This window comes from Sprattus sprattus, assembly GCF_963457725.1.
Source record: "Sprattus sprattus genome assembly, chromosome: 6".
Lineage (NCBI taxonomy): Eukaryota > Metazoa > Chordata > Actinopteri > Clupeiformes > Clupeidae > Sprattus > Sprattus sprattus.
Window position 1 is genome coordinate 3,213,183 of NC_137925.1, and position 13,806 is coordinate 3,226,988.

General features: G+C 43.7%; 2 protein-coding genes across 2 annotated transcripts; both read right to left on the bottom strand.

Annotated features, from left to right (window-relative positions):
• Positions 1 to 604: 604 nt before the first annotated feature.
• thoc3 (THO complex 3) lies at positions 605 to 7,707 on the bottom strand (the record flags this gene model as incomplete). The annotated part of the gene is made up of 6 exons (XM_080840712.1): positions 605 to 793; positions 2,269 to 2,369; positions 5,346 to 5,507; positions 6,495 to 6,699; positions 6,856 to 7,012; positions 7,528 to 7,707. The coding sequence occupies 6 exons, from the start codon at positions 7,705 to 7,707 to the stop codon at positions 630 to 632; spliced, it is 969 nt and encodes a 322-aa protein (XP_080696838.1). The 3' UTR covers positions 605 to 629.
• A 3,904-nt stretch (positions 7,708 to 11,611) lies between these two features.
• On the bottom strand, positions 11,612 to 12,754 carry npy7r (neuropeptide Y receptor Y7; the record flags this gene model as incomplete). The annotated part of the gene is made up of 1 exon (XM_080841315.1): positions 11,612 to 12,754. The coding sequence occupies one exon, from the start codon at positions 12,752 to 12,754 to the stop codon at positions 11,612 to 11,614; it is 1,143 nt and encodes a 380-aa protein (XP_080697441.1).
• Between the last annotated feature and the right edge of the window lie 1,052 nt (positions 12,755 to 13,806).

Sequence of the window (13,806 nt, forward strand, 5' to 3'; positions counted from 1 at the left end):
TACCCGTCCCCATCAGTTGTGTCTGCAAGCTGCTAACAGGCTTTGGTAGACTCTACAGACTACAACAGATTGCAAAACAGACAATGGAGTGTGGAGTCTGTAAAAATACCAATGTACAACAAATCTTAGAGTTGCTGAATCTGCAGAGGGCAAGTATGGTTGACACCAGCATAGGGGCCAATTATGAATTCCAATACAGTAAGGACTAATGCACTGCTGTAAGTAATACTGGCACAGATAGGCATCAATAAAAAGGTAGAAAGTTATCAATGCCAGTCTCTCACTACTGTTGCTATGGGTAAACCAAAGCCTTGGAGACCGTGGAGACCAGGCAAAAGGTTGGATGTATGAGTGTGTCTGTGTGTTTGTTTTACTTATGTGCATGTATATAGACTGCCATACCATACAAACAAACAAAGACTGTTTGCACAGTGTATGTCTTGCAACATTCGTGTGTGAGATCAGACAGCTATATGGAGGCCATATGCATAAGAATGAGTTTGGACATCTATTCTGACTTGTTCTAAGTTTGGCTGACTGTGTGTGTGTGTGTGTGTGTGTGTGTGTGTGTGTGTGTGTGTGTGTGTGTGTGTGTGTTTGTGCCAGTGAGTGGAAAAAGGGACGATTGTTCAGGAGTCGTTGGGCAGTCCAAAGAGCTTGACAGTGCCAGCCTCTCTGTTGCTGTCGTACTTGCCCTCCTTGTCATCGCAGGCATAGGCCAGCAGAGGGCGCTTGGGATGCCAGGCCACTGTGAACGTAGGCGACTCGCACTGTACCTCCCACAGCTTCTCCCCTGCAGGAGTGACAACACACACACACACACACACACACACACACACACACACACACACACACACACACACACACACACACACACACACACACACACACACACACACACACACACACACACACACACACACACACACACACACACACACACACACACACACACACACAATTGATTATACAAGTTTACACACAGAAGACACTGTATGGAACAGTGTAATATGTAATATAAACAACAAAAGAGATTCAGGCTGTGACATTCCCTATTACTTGAATCCATACACAGACACACACACACACACACACACACACACACACACACACACACACACACACACACACACACACACACACACACACACACACACACACACACACACACACACACACACACACACACACACACACACACACACACACACACAAATTGATAAATAATGCATCCTTTGACAAACTACTGATCTGACATTGCAAACCAATTTTACATTTTGCTACAAATATTTTGTTGCTTCAAACATAACTATGCCACTTCAGGAGAGAGGTATATGAGATCCCATAAAGCACACACACACACACACACACACACACACACACACACACACACACACACACACACACACACACACACACAGGTATATGAGATCCCATAAAGCATGCCGTGCACTGAGCCCATTTCATGGTTTAAATGATGAAGTTGATCTAATCTCAGGTTCAATGTATGCCTGCTCACAATGTTCGTGTACACACACAGACACACACAGACACACACAGACACACACACACACACACAGAGAATTCCCATGAATATAGACTTTCATACTTATTTATGAATCCGTTTGAGACACAAGATTTTTGCCTGGTTGTTCACAAGCAAAAAAACATCTCAATCCAATGTATATGAAAGCATCCATCATCTCATTGAACACATCAACACAAAGTAATTGCATCTATATTTTATAATATGCTGTTTTGCTCTGTGGTTCAGGTTCATTTCCTTTCCTTCGGTGATCCTTTCCCTGGCAAGGTGAAAGCATCATCATGAGACATGCATGCTCGATGTGCCCTATAACTAACGTGAAATTGCCATAGTGTAGTCACTCTCAATAAACAAAGACCTTCACACATGTCTGACTTTACGACACAATCTATTTTCCGTGAACTAAACAAAGGTGATAACTCGTAGCGTGGCTTGGAACGGCAAAATCTTTGCATTGACAAAAGTGTGCTCCTGAAGCAACGTGTTGATTGGCTGATATTGTGTACGGCTACTACGGCTACTAATACTTTTTTTTCACTCCACATTCGAACACATTAACAAAAGCGATGGGTAAAAAAAATAACCTTACTGTGTAACTCCAAAAAATACATCTTCTCCCTCTCCCTCTCCATCCATGCTCTGGGTACACAGCAAGCTTATGACCCCCCCCTTGCTAGTGTCTTTACTGACAGGCTGTGGTGGAATGTGACCCTGCCCCTCACCTGTCTCCACCTCCGCGATGTCAATGAAGTGGTCCTCGGACGCAGAGGCCAGCATCTTCCCATCGTGGCTGAAGCTCAGGGTTCGCACCGGCCAGTCCAGTCTGCAGAGCCATCACATCGCATCACCGGAAAATCAATGAGAGAGAAAAGGGAAAATGTGCCAAGTTAGTAGGCATGTAACGATTCTGTCAACCCACGATTCGATGCGATTCACGATGAAGGGTTGACGATTCACGATGCGATGCGATGCACGATGAGTGGGTGACGATTTACGATGTCCTTTCCTTTTTGACCACTAGATGGGACAGAAGTACGACACAGACATAGAAGACTGCCAGGCTGGCAGCAAGTTTTACAAAGGGAATCAAGTCTAGGAATTTGCCCCGCAGCCTACAACACTACTGCTTATATTTAGTTGGTTATATTTCGTGTACAGATACAAATAGTTAGGAGTTAGGACTCCTCAGTCTGGACCTATTCTATTTACATACATATTTCAGATTATTTTATGTAATAACCTCTGTATTTTCCTGGGGTACCTTTAAGATGAATTTGAATACAAATCAAGATATATCTTCTGTCCCTACGTTTGAAGGATACATTTTAGGCATTGGTCTCCCATTATTGATCACTTCACGTTTGGATTGAAAGTCCACTTTTGATAAATGTTTTATCGTAACGGTGTTAATTATCGGAGGGCGTGCGTTATCAGCAAACGTTCGCGTTGTCGTGTTAACCCACTAGTGAACGTCATCGTATTATTCTGAACCTCATCATCAGCTAAATTGGATGGAAATGGAGATTATTTATATAGTGAAAGCTGGTTTACACAATGAAACAAATGGCAGTAACAAAATGGCTGAATTTGCTGATCTGACATAAAGCCATTTTGAAAAAACAGAGGGGAGGCAAACACTACCTCTGCTTTAATGGGGGCCAAAAATGGAAGATTCTATAGCTAAGCTGGCGCAGCTATGTCAGTTATATGACAAGGTACAACATCGGCCATTCTGTAAACAATTAAATGCTAGTCGGACGGAGCGGACTTGCAAATCCGGTCGTCAACGTCGACTGACATAACGGTGCATCGTTACATGCCTACAAGTTAGGGAGGTCTGAATAGGCATACGAGTTGAACAGAGCCACTAAAGAACATGACCAAGAGACTGGATGCAGCTGCAATTTTTGGGGTCAAACAGAGGGCAAGGGTCAAACAGAGTGCGAAGACCCAGAATTATTACAGAGGGAAAGGAACTTATTTTGGATCTTAAGATGAGTAGAGCTTTCACTGGAGCTGCATCAGGACACATTTAAAAAAAAAAAAAAACATGCAACTATTAAGCCTTTAGTGCCTGACTGGCCCTATGAACACACAGAGTTGGTGAACTTCAAATGATTAAAGCATTCACTGGAGAGGCATAAGGACACACTTTCTTCACCATACGTATACCAATACCCAACGTGCAACTATTCTAGCCTTAAGTGCCTAACTGGCCCTTTGAAAACACAGACACGGGGAGCCACGAGGAGCCAGCACCTGAACGACTTCTTGCTGGAGCGGAGAAGCTGATCAAGGCTGTCAAAGACTGGGCCAGAGAGACTGGAGTCAGACAGCATGGACTGTGGGCTTGTCATGAAGGTGATGACGTTATGTTGAAGCAGCAGCAGCAGCAGGTGATTGCCCAGAAGAACACGCCTCTGAGCTCTACACCACACACCCAAATGGCTGGTCCTTGAACAATAACCAATAACCAATCACTAAGTACTACTTACCCACTTAGTCGTAACCGCTGACAAAACACTACCAACTAACATCTCGGCCTTTTCAATCATGTTAAGTCTACTCTGTGCCTTGTTGCTTAGTAAGTGTGACCAGACTCCAGGAGCTGTATTCATGTTACTGATTTTACTTTTACTTTTACATTTTACAACTTCATTTGTCGACTGCAACAGAGACTCGGGGGTATTCTCAGCAAAAGAGGCTGCCCTCTTCCACGTAAATAGCCATGGTTTAACAGTCAATATCAGAATGCACAGATGTCTGCATACTAGAGTGTGTAGATACTGCTTAAATGTAAATGTCTCTATTTCTCGCAAGTTTAGCACCGTTTCATCTATGGTGACATACAACTGCCCCTCACACCAGTACAACATATGCAAAAACCTTTTTAGCAGGGCTGGCGTCTCTGCCAGTGTACTGACATATTTCAATCAGTCATCATCTATCTGTGTCTGACTCAAATCATTTGTCTAGCCAACTAGAAAGCCATCAAGATTGCACGTCCAAAGGCAAAAGGAAACCATTATCAACTTGCACTGGGTATGTGTCAGTCATATAGTTCAGACTACGCATTAAAAGTACGATACGCCTGAAACCAGACATCCTCCCTCTTTGGACAGATCTAAAGACACCATGATCTATGGATGCAGTTAAGAAACTACTGGAGCAGCAATAACTTAGTTTGACGACTACTTAAAGTTCTCGCACCAGCCAGGCAATTCATCACAGGAGGAACTGTACCTGCTGGGATCGACAATGAATCATCAATAAAGGGATGGCTGAGGCAGGATCCAGAGGACATAAAACGTGTCAACTGGATCGCAAGAGGGGTGTTAAAGACGGCGTGTCTCCGAGAGAGTTTCAAGGGCATGACTTTGTACCATTCACTAACTGTAAGCATCGCACTCTGCAAGAGCTCTATGGTGGCCTCAGCGAAATGTGGACTGAGCTGTAATTCTCCATGTATGCATTTAATAAAGGGGATTGTATGAAAATGTGATCTGCAAGAGAGAGAGCGAGAAAGAGTGAGTATGTGTGTGTGAGCGGATGTGAGAGTGAGAGGGTGTGAGTGAGAGAGTGAGTGAGTGAGTGAGTGAGTGAGTGAGTGAGTAGAGAGAGAGAGAGAGAGAGAGACTGTGAGTGAGTGTGTGTGTGTGTGTGTGTGTGTGTGTGTGTGTGAGCCATTCTATCCATACACACACAAAGCACATTTGCAAACAAATAAACATTTCCAGTTTTGGCCAGGACAACGTGTGTGTGTGTGTGTGTGTGTGTGTGTGTGTGTGTACTCCCTCACCGTGAGAAGCAGCGCACACACACCAGCTCCTCCACGTTCCACAGGCTGACCAGCGCGTCTGCGCTGCCTGTGGCGAAGTACTTCCCCGTGGGGTCGAACTTGATGCAGATGCAGTTGGAGGGGTGTGCGTTGATGGACTGGATGGGCTTCAGCTCCGGGTAGCTTCAGACAGAAGGGAGAGGAAGGCATCATGAAGAGCAAAGCATCACCCCAGAGAAATACCACCATGATTCATGGCTTTCATGATTTTTTACCTGGCGCTAATTAATCAATTGATTTTTTTAGGGTTACGTATCAGCACCTGAGACAAGCTTTTATTTTTCAAAGCAGTGCATGAAGGAGATAAGCTAATGTCATTGGCTTACCACACACAGACAAACACAGTTTGTGTAGAAACAAACAAAGCAATCTACATACTACGCTGCATGCCTACAGAAATTAACTAAATATATGAACTTTTCAATATACTGGAAACCCAAAACCACTTCCCAGACCCAGATGTTTGCTGATGATATCCTTTAAAGGACCCCAGTCCAAATACTGACAACATGGCCATCTGAAAATCTACTGTGAAGAGCAATAACTTTCCTCTGCATTGAAATGATGTTCTTATCTTTTGCTCTTTTGGTTGACTAGTGGGCAAGTATGTGGCACTGCCAGTTTTAAAGTTGGGGCTGAGCAATTACATATTGATACAATATTTTCTTAGATCCTAAAATTGTATTCAAATTTCATTATCATTATAAATTAAATTGTCATGAAATAATACGTCCCAATCATGGATGCTGGGAGTTGATAGTCACATATATATCTAGGTGTTTTCCATTGTAAAGAGCAGGTTTTTGTACACTGGTTAAAACTACCCTTAAACTAACAAACTAGACCTAGACCTCCCCTTCTTATTTCATAGTAGAAATACACCATACCCTGGGAACAGATGCCATTAACAAGGCGTGAACCAGAGTTTCATTAAACATTCTTCTTTAAAAGTCTCAAGAAGACCATTTCTACAGGCGTTCTATGCTTTAAAAGCATTATGGGAATCTAAGTTGGTAGAAATGCCTGGGCGGTACAGGTTGTACCACTTCTCTAAAGTCATGGGTTTGTTTGGGTTATGTTGGCAAACTCAAACCACGCTCTGACTTTTACCTTAAAATATTGATGCAGCCACTTCCGTTTGTCAAGAAAAACATGTCATTGTCGTTGTTCCACGAGATCTCGTTGACCTCAAACTTGAACTGTTCTTCAGCTCTTGACCGGTTCGTTTTTGCATCAATGAAAGTGACCACATCATCTTTGTTTCCAACAGCGATGGTTTGACCATCTGGGCTCCAGCATATGTTTATGTTTTCACCTAAAGAAGAAGTGCAGATCAGCTGTAAAGATCACTACAATGACCATAATTGTATCGTAATGAAAACAGTTTTTAATTTGGGAGTACTTTTAAAAGACAGTTTTTGACATCAGATAAATAAATATCACACATAATAAGAGATAAAAGATGGTAAACCTTTCGTGCTAATTGTTGCCATGCATTTGGTTGTCCTGACATCCCAGATCCTGATGGTCTTGTCTCCAGAGGCCGTCACGAAAAGATCCGGGTTAGTAGGGTGCCAGCACAGCTGATCTACACTATCGCCATGACCTCTGTAGTTGTTTTCCTTAACCTGTAGGGCCAAAATAAGAGAGATTCGTTTACAAAAGCATACGAAGGAAAATCATTCTCCTTTTGGAACACATTTTTTATTATTATTTCAGATATACACTGAAAGTATGCATCCTATACCACTTTTGGGGGTGTGAACTTGTATTTCATTCTGTAACCTGTCCTCCCATTATCCTAGTAGTCTATATTGTACAATAACTTATTGTGGCTAACTGCGATCATAGGAGTATGTCCATGAACCGAATAAGGTCCGCATATTTAACTAGGACTTGTTCAACTAGTATAAGGCTATATGCTACCTAGCTATAACCTGCATGAAAGACTGGCGTTAACTGTTCACGAACACGCCTTTATTCAGCGCTAGACTTCTCCCAGAGCCCTCGCCATGAATGTCGCAGTACATTCATGTATTTTTTTAATTCAGCCCAAGCCAGTTATTAACGGCCTGAGCGTTTAATGGAAAAGTTAAGTATGATGGGTACTAGCTAATATCAAGCCTATGAACTGTGCTCTTACCAGTCGGTCTTTCTCCAGCACGAATACACTCGCTGTTTTGTCGAATGATCCTGACGCAAGTCTCCTGCCATCGCAACTCCAAGCAACTGAATGAACCTTGGCGCTATGCGCTGGAAACTCACGACTTTTATTGTTATTCTTAAAGTGCTCTTGCAAATCTTGGTAGTACTGCGACGCCATGTTGTTATTTTTCTTCGGTTGCCGCCTCTGTTTCTCTTAGTACATCGTAGTTTGCCGTTTAAAAATGTACTGCCATCTAGTGGCCGGGAGTATTCACTTCATGCTTCATCGGCACGCCATGGTGATATCCCACGCGCGTCAACTGTTTCAAAACAGAGAGCGGAAATAAATTAAATGAAGAGATGTCCATAATTAGGAGCATGCATTCTGTTAAAATAATAATAATCATTCACAGCCTTATAAATCCTCAAGGTGATTCAGAAATAATCACAAACTGACTCTCACAGTTTTAGTTACAGTTAGGTTACACCTTCCGACCATTTCTTAACCAGCCAATAGTGCCAGAGTTCAGAATAGAAATATTGAATAGGGTCAAGGTTTCAGTGATAGAATAACTTGGGTATCCTTTAAATTAGACCTTATATAACGGATATAATTAGTCCGGTATTTGTAAATACTTTGTATCTGATTCTGTTTGCAGTGTGTGTGTGTGTGTGTGTGTGTGTGTGTGTGTGTGTGTGTGTGTGTGTGTGTGTGTGTGCGTGCGTGTGTGCGTGCGCGCGCAGGTGTGTGTGTGTGTGTGTGTGTGTGTGTGCAGTGGCGGTTTTAGGCACGGGCGAACCGGGCAGCCGCCCGGGGCGGCACTTTTTCATGACACCTGGAGGGCGGCACTAGCACTTAAAAAAATGAAATAAAAATCATCTGAGCCGCGAAGCGGTTTTCTATTGTCTATCTATCATATAACTGTGTGGGGAATTGGCGAATTAGCGCCCCCTGCGGCTGCAGGCGCCACTGCTCCCTAAGAAGGTGCCTAAGCCTTGTTTGCAATTGCACAGATCCAGTGTGAGGGGGCGCGGGGGACAGTTTAACTCTGGGTGTCCCAAATGGAACTTGTTAGGTTGGAATTTTCCTCTGCTAAAGTAATAAACTAAGCCTACATGGTCATAGGCATACTCATTATTCACATTTTTGTCATTGTGAGTACCGTCATACTTTCACCACTGATGTTATGCTAGGCTTAGGCAAGTTATCTCTGGTTAAAACTAGCTAACGTAAGCTATTCGCTAGCTAGCTTGACAGTCATCGTTATGGTGTTAATTGTCTGACTGCGTGTGTTTTCGGCAAACGTTCACGTTGTCATTTGAATCCATTAGCTACTAAAATGAGCACATCGATTGTTAAACCATTATTAAACTTAGCATTTTGACTGTTTAACAGAATTGTCGATGTTTGACACTGTCAGATAACTTACCTAGCAGCTACGCTAGGACATTGCCCTGTCAGGTATACATCTCAGTGCCTCTCTCCAGATGAGTTTTAAATTAACTGAAGGAAAATGAATATAATCTTTCACTGCGGTGCCTGAACAATGCTGGTATGGGATGTGATCTGTAAATTCTCGCCTCCAATTTAAGCTCGTCATCCATCATATCTAGTTTTACATTTTGTACATATCCCTCCATTGCATAATGAAGTCCCTTTCGCAATCAGGTACTTCTGTATCAAAATGTTGCATAGAGCCTCTTGGGATGTCATTTTGTGAACTCTAGTCAGCTCCTCTGGTTTGTTCGAGTTAGCAACAGTAACTAATATAAGGGAGACCGGGCTTAGCGATAGGTCAATTGAGAAATTAAAGTGTGTCTTTCACTTATATACTTATAATAATAATACAAAAAATACGATTTTTTTTTTTTTCCTGTGTGTGTGTGTGGGGGGGGGGGGGGGGGGGGGGGGGGGGGGGGCGCTCGGAGGGCGTCTCGCCCGGGGCGTAATTCTATGTAGAACCGCCACTGTGTGTGTGTGTGCGTGCGCGCGTGTGCAAGTTAATCATTCTGACACACTGAATTGGTAAACACTTTGTGATATTTCATCCATCATCAATCATCCAGTACTCATCCTGATTTCCCCATTTCCCTATACATCATATAAGATGACGGGTTAGCGAATGTCTCCCACAGATTATGGTACTGTGTTCAGGTATAAAAATGCTGTGATGAACTTTTGCATATCTCCAGGTTGTCTCTAAAGGAACCACTCTTATTAAGTGTAAATCGGCATCACAATCACAAGCCATCAATATGTCAGTGCCTTAGTCGCATGCTGTAATTTTGTTTAAACTGTTGATCCTTTTTTTAGGAGAAGGATGAATAGGACGGGCTCAACGCAACCTCAGCACCTCAAGGTTGATGTCTGTCCATAAGTTGGTAGTAACTTGTAGTTTTTCATTTTGACCAATAGGTGGCAGAAGTTCATCAAGTATGTGCACCGTCTTCAGATTTCTAACAACATACCTACACAGTGCACAGAACGGCATTATTTCTGATGTGTGTGCTTATGTGACAATCACTCAAAAACCAGCAATTTACATCTGACACACAGGAGAGAAATGAAAATAATATTGAGAATGAGAATATATTGTTTCTGCTGAGGTAAGCCTGGAATGGGTCCTGTAGGCTGTCTGACATCCATCCTCTTTAGCATTAAGTACTATTAACCATGCATGAAGGACAAATAGCATTCATTCTTGTCCCAAGCCACCTGACGAATAGATAAAGGTGGATGAGGCAGGAGCTCACGTGGATACTCATGACTTATTCAGTGTGCATGGGTGAATGAATGGTTAATATGTTTGAGTCCGTATGAACATGGTCTCAATGCCCACAAGGATCTCCTCTCTTCACTCTCAATGCACATCAGTGACAGACTTACATAGGGGCTAACTGGCTGACAAACATCAACTTATCTTCCAACAGCAACAGCACTGATGTTAAATAATTCACAACTTGTGTTTTGGAAGCAATTATACAGCTTTTGTTTTAGCTTCCACTTCAGCAGAGTGTGGGCGGAGAAGACAAAAAAAAGTATTCCTTGCATAATGTTGTTATTGGTTTAGCTACATCCACACCAAGTGTGAAGTGGTTTATTTTATATTAACTTGATTTATTTCAATAACACAGATAGATGGGAGAAAATAGAGGAATGCTCTACAATAAGAGATAGAACACTGAGGCACATCTCGTTTCCTCCAGTACACGACACACACACACACACACACACACACACAGAGAGAGAGAGATCAAAGAGTGATTTGATGACATTCGTAACCAGATATACTCAATTTGTCAAATCCTGTCAGATCCACAGCAGCATCCTCATCACATTTGTTATGCTTAACAGAGCCTCAGATCAGTCCTTATTTAACTCCCTGACTGAGAACACAGAATTGTAACATTCAAATACAATATATTTATATGTATATATATTCATATTTACTTGTTTATATTTACTCCTCTTGCTTTTGCAAAAGTGCTTTCAGTGCATTAAGAGTACCATATGCAAATGTATGCAAATGCAAATTACATAAAGTTTGTAATGTTTACCAATTTATTGGCAGGATGTTGTACTATATAATGATTTTTATTATATTAGGAGGATAAGATTATTAGAAATCCAAATTCATCCTTGTCTTTTATCTAGAATATACTCGAATATAGGCAACAAATTCCATATTTTGCCAGTATACCAGAATACCAGTGTGTATTTTTTTTTGTCTTGAAGACTCAGCCTCCTTGGGGGCACAGTAACTTTACAATTTACGGCGTGTTCCAAAAATGACAGCATATTATCCCCACAAGTTCTTGGACATCAAAGTTAAATGATTTCATGTGCTCATGTGCAATGAGGAAAATGCTTCCTCCTCCTCCAAGTTGCGCAATTAGTCGAAGACAGCTTGTTGCCAACAAACCACAGCTGCTCATTCATTCTTTATATGCGTTTCATGCCAAGAGGGTACCTTCAGCAAACTGGGAGACCATATGGCACTTGCTCAAGAATACACAGCCCTACTTGGCACCACTCAAAGGTTGCCTCTATGCGTAGGAAGTTCAAGACAAGTTTAGGGATTTCAGACGGCAGTTGGTCGGCATCCATCATTGTGCCGGTTCACAATTAGACCCCTCTGCGAGCGGGTCTTGAAGGACCCTTCCATGTGGATGGTGTCGGGCTTGTGTTCGCAGCGGAAGAACATGAGAAAGCCGTTCCTGTAGTTCTTGTTCATCCACCCGTAGAGGAACGGGTTGGTGAAGGTGGAGCACATGGCCACGATGTGGAAGATGGTGTAGAGCAGCTTGTACTCGGTGAAGCGCAGCGCCAGGTCCAGGTCGCTCGCCAACTGGAACATGTGAAAGGGCAGCCAGCACAAGGCAAACACCAGCACCACCCACACCAGCATCTTGGTGGTCTTCTTGCGGCGTTGGATGCTGTCCCCGCGGTTAGAGGGGCTGGCGAGGTTGCGAAGCTTGGACCAGATGCACACGTAAGCATAGCTGATGATGCCCAGCGGTATAACGTACTGCAGAAGCAGCATGGCGAGGCTGTAGATGACGGCGTCACGGTTGGTGCTGTTGGGCCACTTCTCCGAGCACACGGCGATGCGCAGCCCGATGTAGGGGATCTCCTCGCGCCGGTATTCCCGGAAGATCGCCAGGGGGCCGGCCAGCACGGCCGAGGCTGCCCACGTCAGCCCGATGATGGCGAAGCTGGCGCGGCGCGACAGGCGGCGTTCCAGGTGGAACACAATGCAGCGGTAGCGCTCCAGGGCGATCACCGTCAGAGTCAGTATGGAAACGTGGACGCTCAGGGCCTGGGCGTAGGGCACGAGGTGGCACAGCACCGCGCCAAACTTCCACTCGTCGAGCAGCGTGTATGCCAGGGTAAACGGCAAGCAGATGGTGTCCACCATCAAGTCAGCCAGCGCCAGGTTGGCGATGAAGTAGTTGGTGACGGTGCGCATGTTCTTATAGAGGATTATCATGTAGATGACCAGCGTGTTGCCCACCAAGCCTAGGAGGATAATGAGTGAGTAAGCAGCAATTAGTGTGATCTGGACGATCAGGTGCTTGGTGATGTCGTCACTAAAGGCGGGTCTGTGAAGATCCAGGCTGTTGTTCGTCAGGAAGAACTCTCCGTATCGGGACATATCGTCCCATTTCGCCGGCTCCGTGTCCGTATCGTTGAGCAAATCCAAAGGACTCATTTTGTGTTGCATGCACCTGGGTACATAAAACCAACTTGCTCTGCAACTTCCTGCTGGAAAAAAACAACAAAATGGAGCTCAGTTGTATAGGCATTAGAAACATTAATCATCATTTTATTTAAGGCTGTACCAGTGCAGTAATTGCTGGTATAGTGTTTTTTTTTTCTTTTCTTTTATCTCAGCGCAGAACATGCAGTTGCTTTTAATTGGGTCCACAGAGATATATACATAAGCTTAACCCACATCCTTTTCTGTTTATTTTGCTAACTGGAAGCAAAAACCAGTGAGCTTTTCGTGTTTCAGTCCATAGCCATGCGTGTACATCTGAGCACACCTTTAGGCTGTGCGTTCCCCTTGAACAGTAGACTGGAGATTAGCTGTCACAAGACTTCAGGCTCTATAGTTGCACCGTTTGTTCCAATCTCAGCAAAAATGAAAGGCTTGAAAAAACGAAGCATGCCTGACAAAAAGCATGGTCTTTTTATCCTACTAAAAGGACACAGCACAAACCTATACGTCGTGCAGCAGCATGCACCTGAAGGAAAATAGGTGTTTTGGAAAACCGGTGGGCTAAATGGAATGAGGGAAATGGTGTGCCTCCATTCTGGCCCACTCTTCATTCCTTTCCATGAATCTTTCATTAATGCATGACTTTCAGCCCCCCCCCCCCAGTGTGGTTTCAGACCAGGGAGATGAATTTGCAGTGCGTACTGTGAGAAGGGGGTCTTTCTCCAGCTGAGAGGGAGGAATTAACTCCGCAGATGAGCTGCAGTGTGTGCTGGAGGGAGGAGGAGGACTGGAGAAAGACTGCTTCTGTGCTGTGTGATGGGAAGACTGGGAATGAGCGGCCTTTAAGGATGAGGCGGTGTTGTTTTTTTGAGGTGCTTCAGAGTAGGAGCAACTTGCGCAGTGATTAAGGTTTATCATTATTCCCCTCATCAGGTTTTGTGTTATTTCAAATGACTCGTGAAAGATTGCGCTTGACTTAGGCCTTCGGCAGGGAAGACACAAGTTATTAACTCTCAGACCAGCCTGTTTGTTTATTGGCTGTAAATATGTGATGG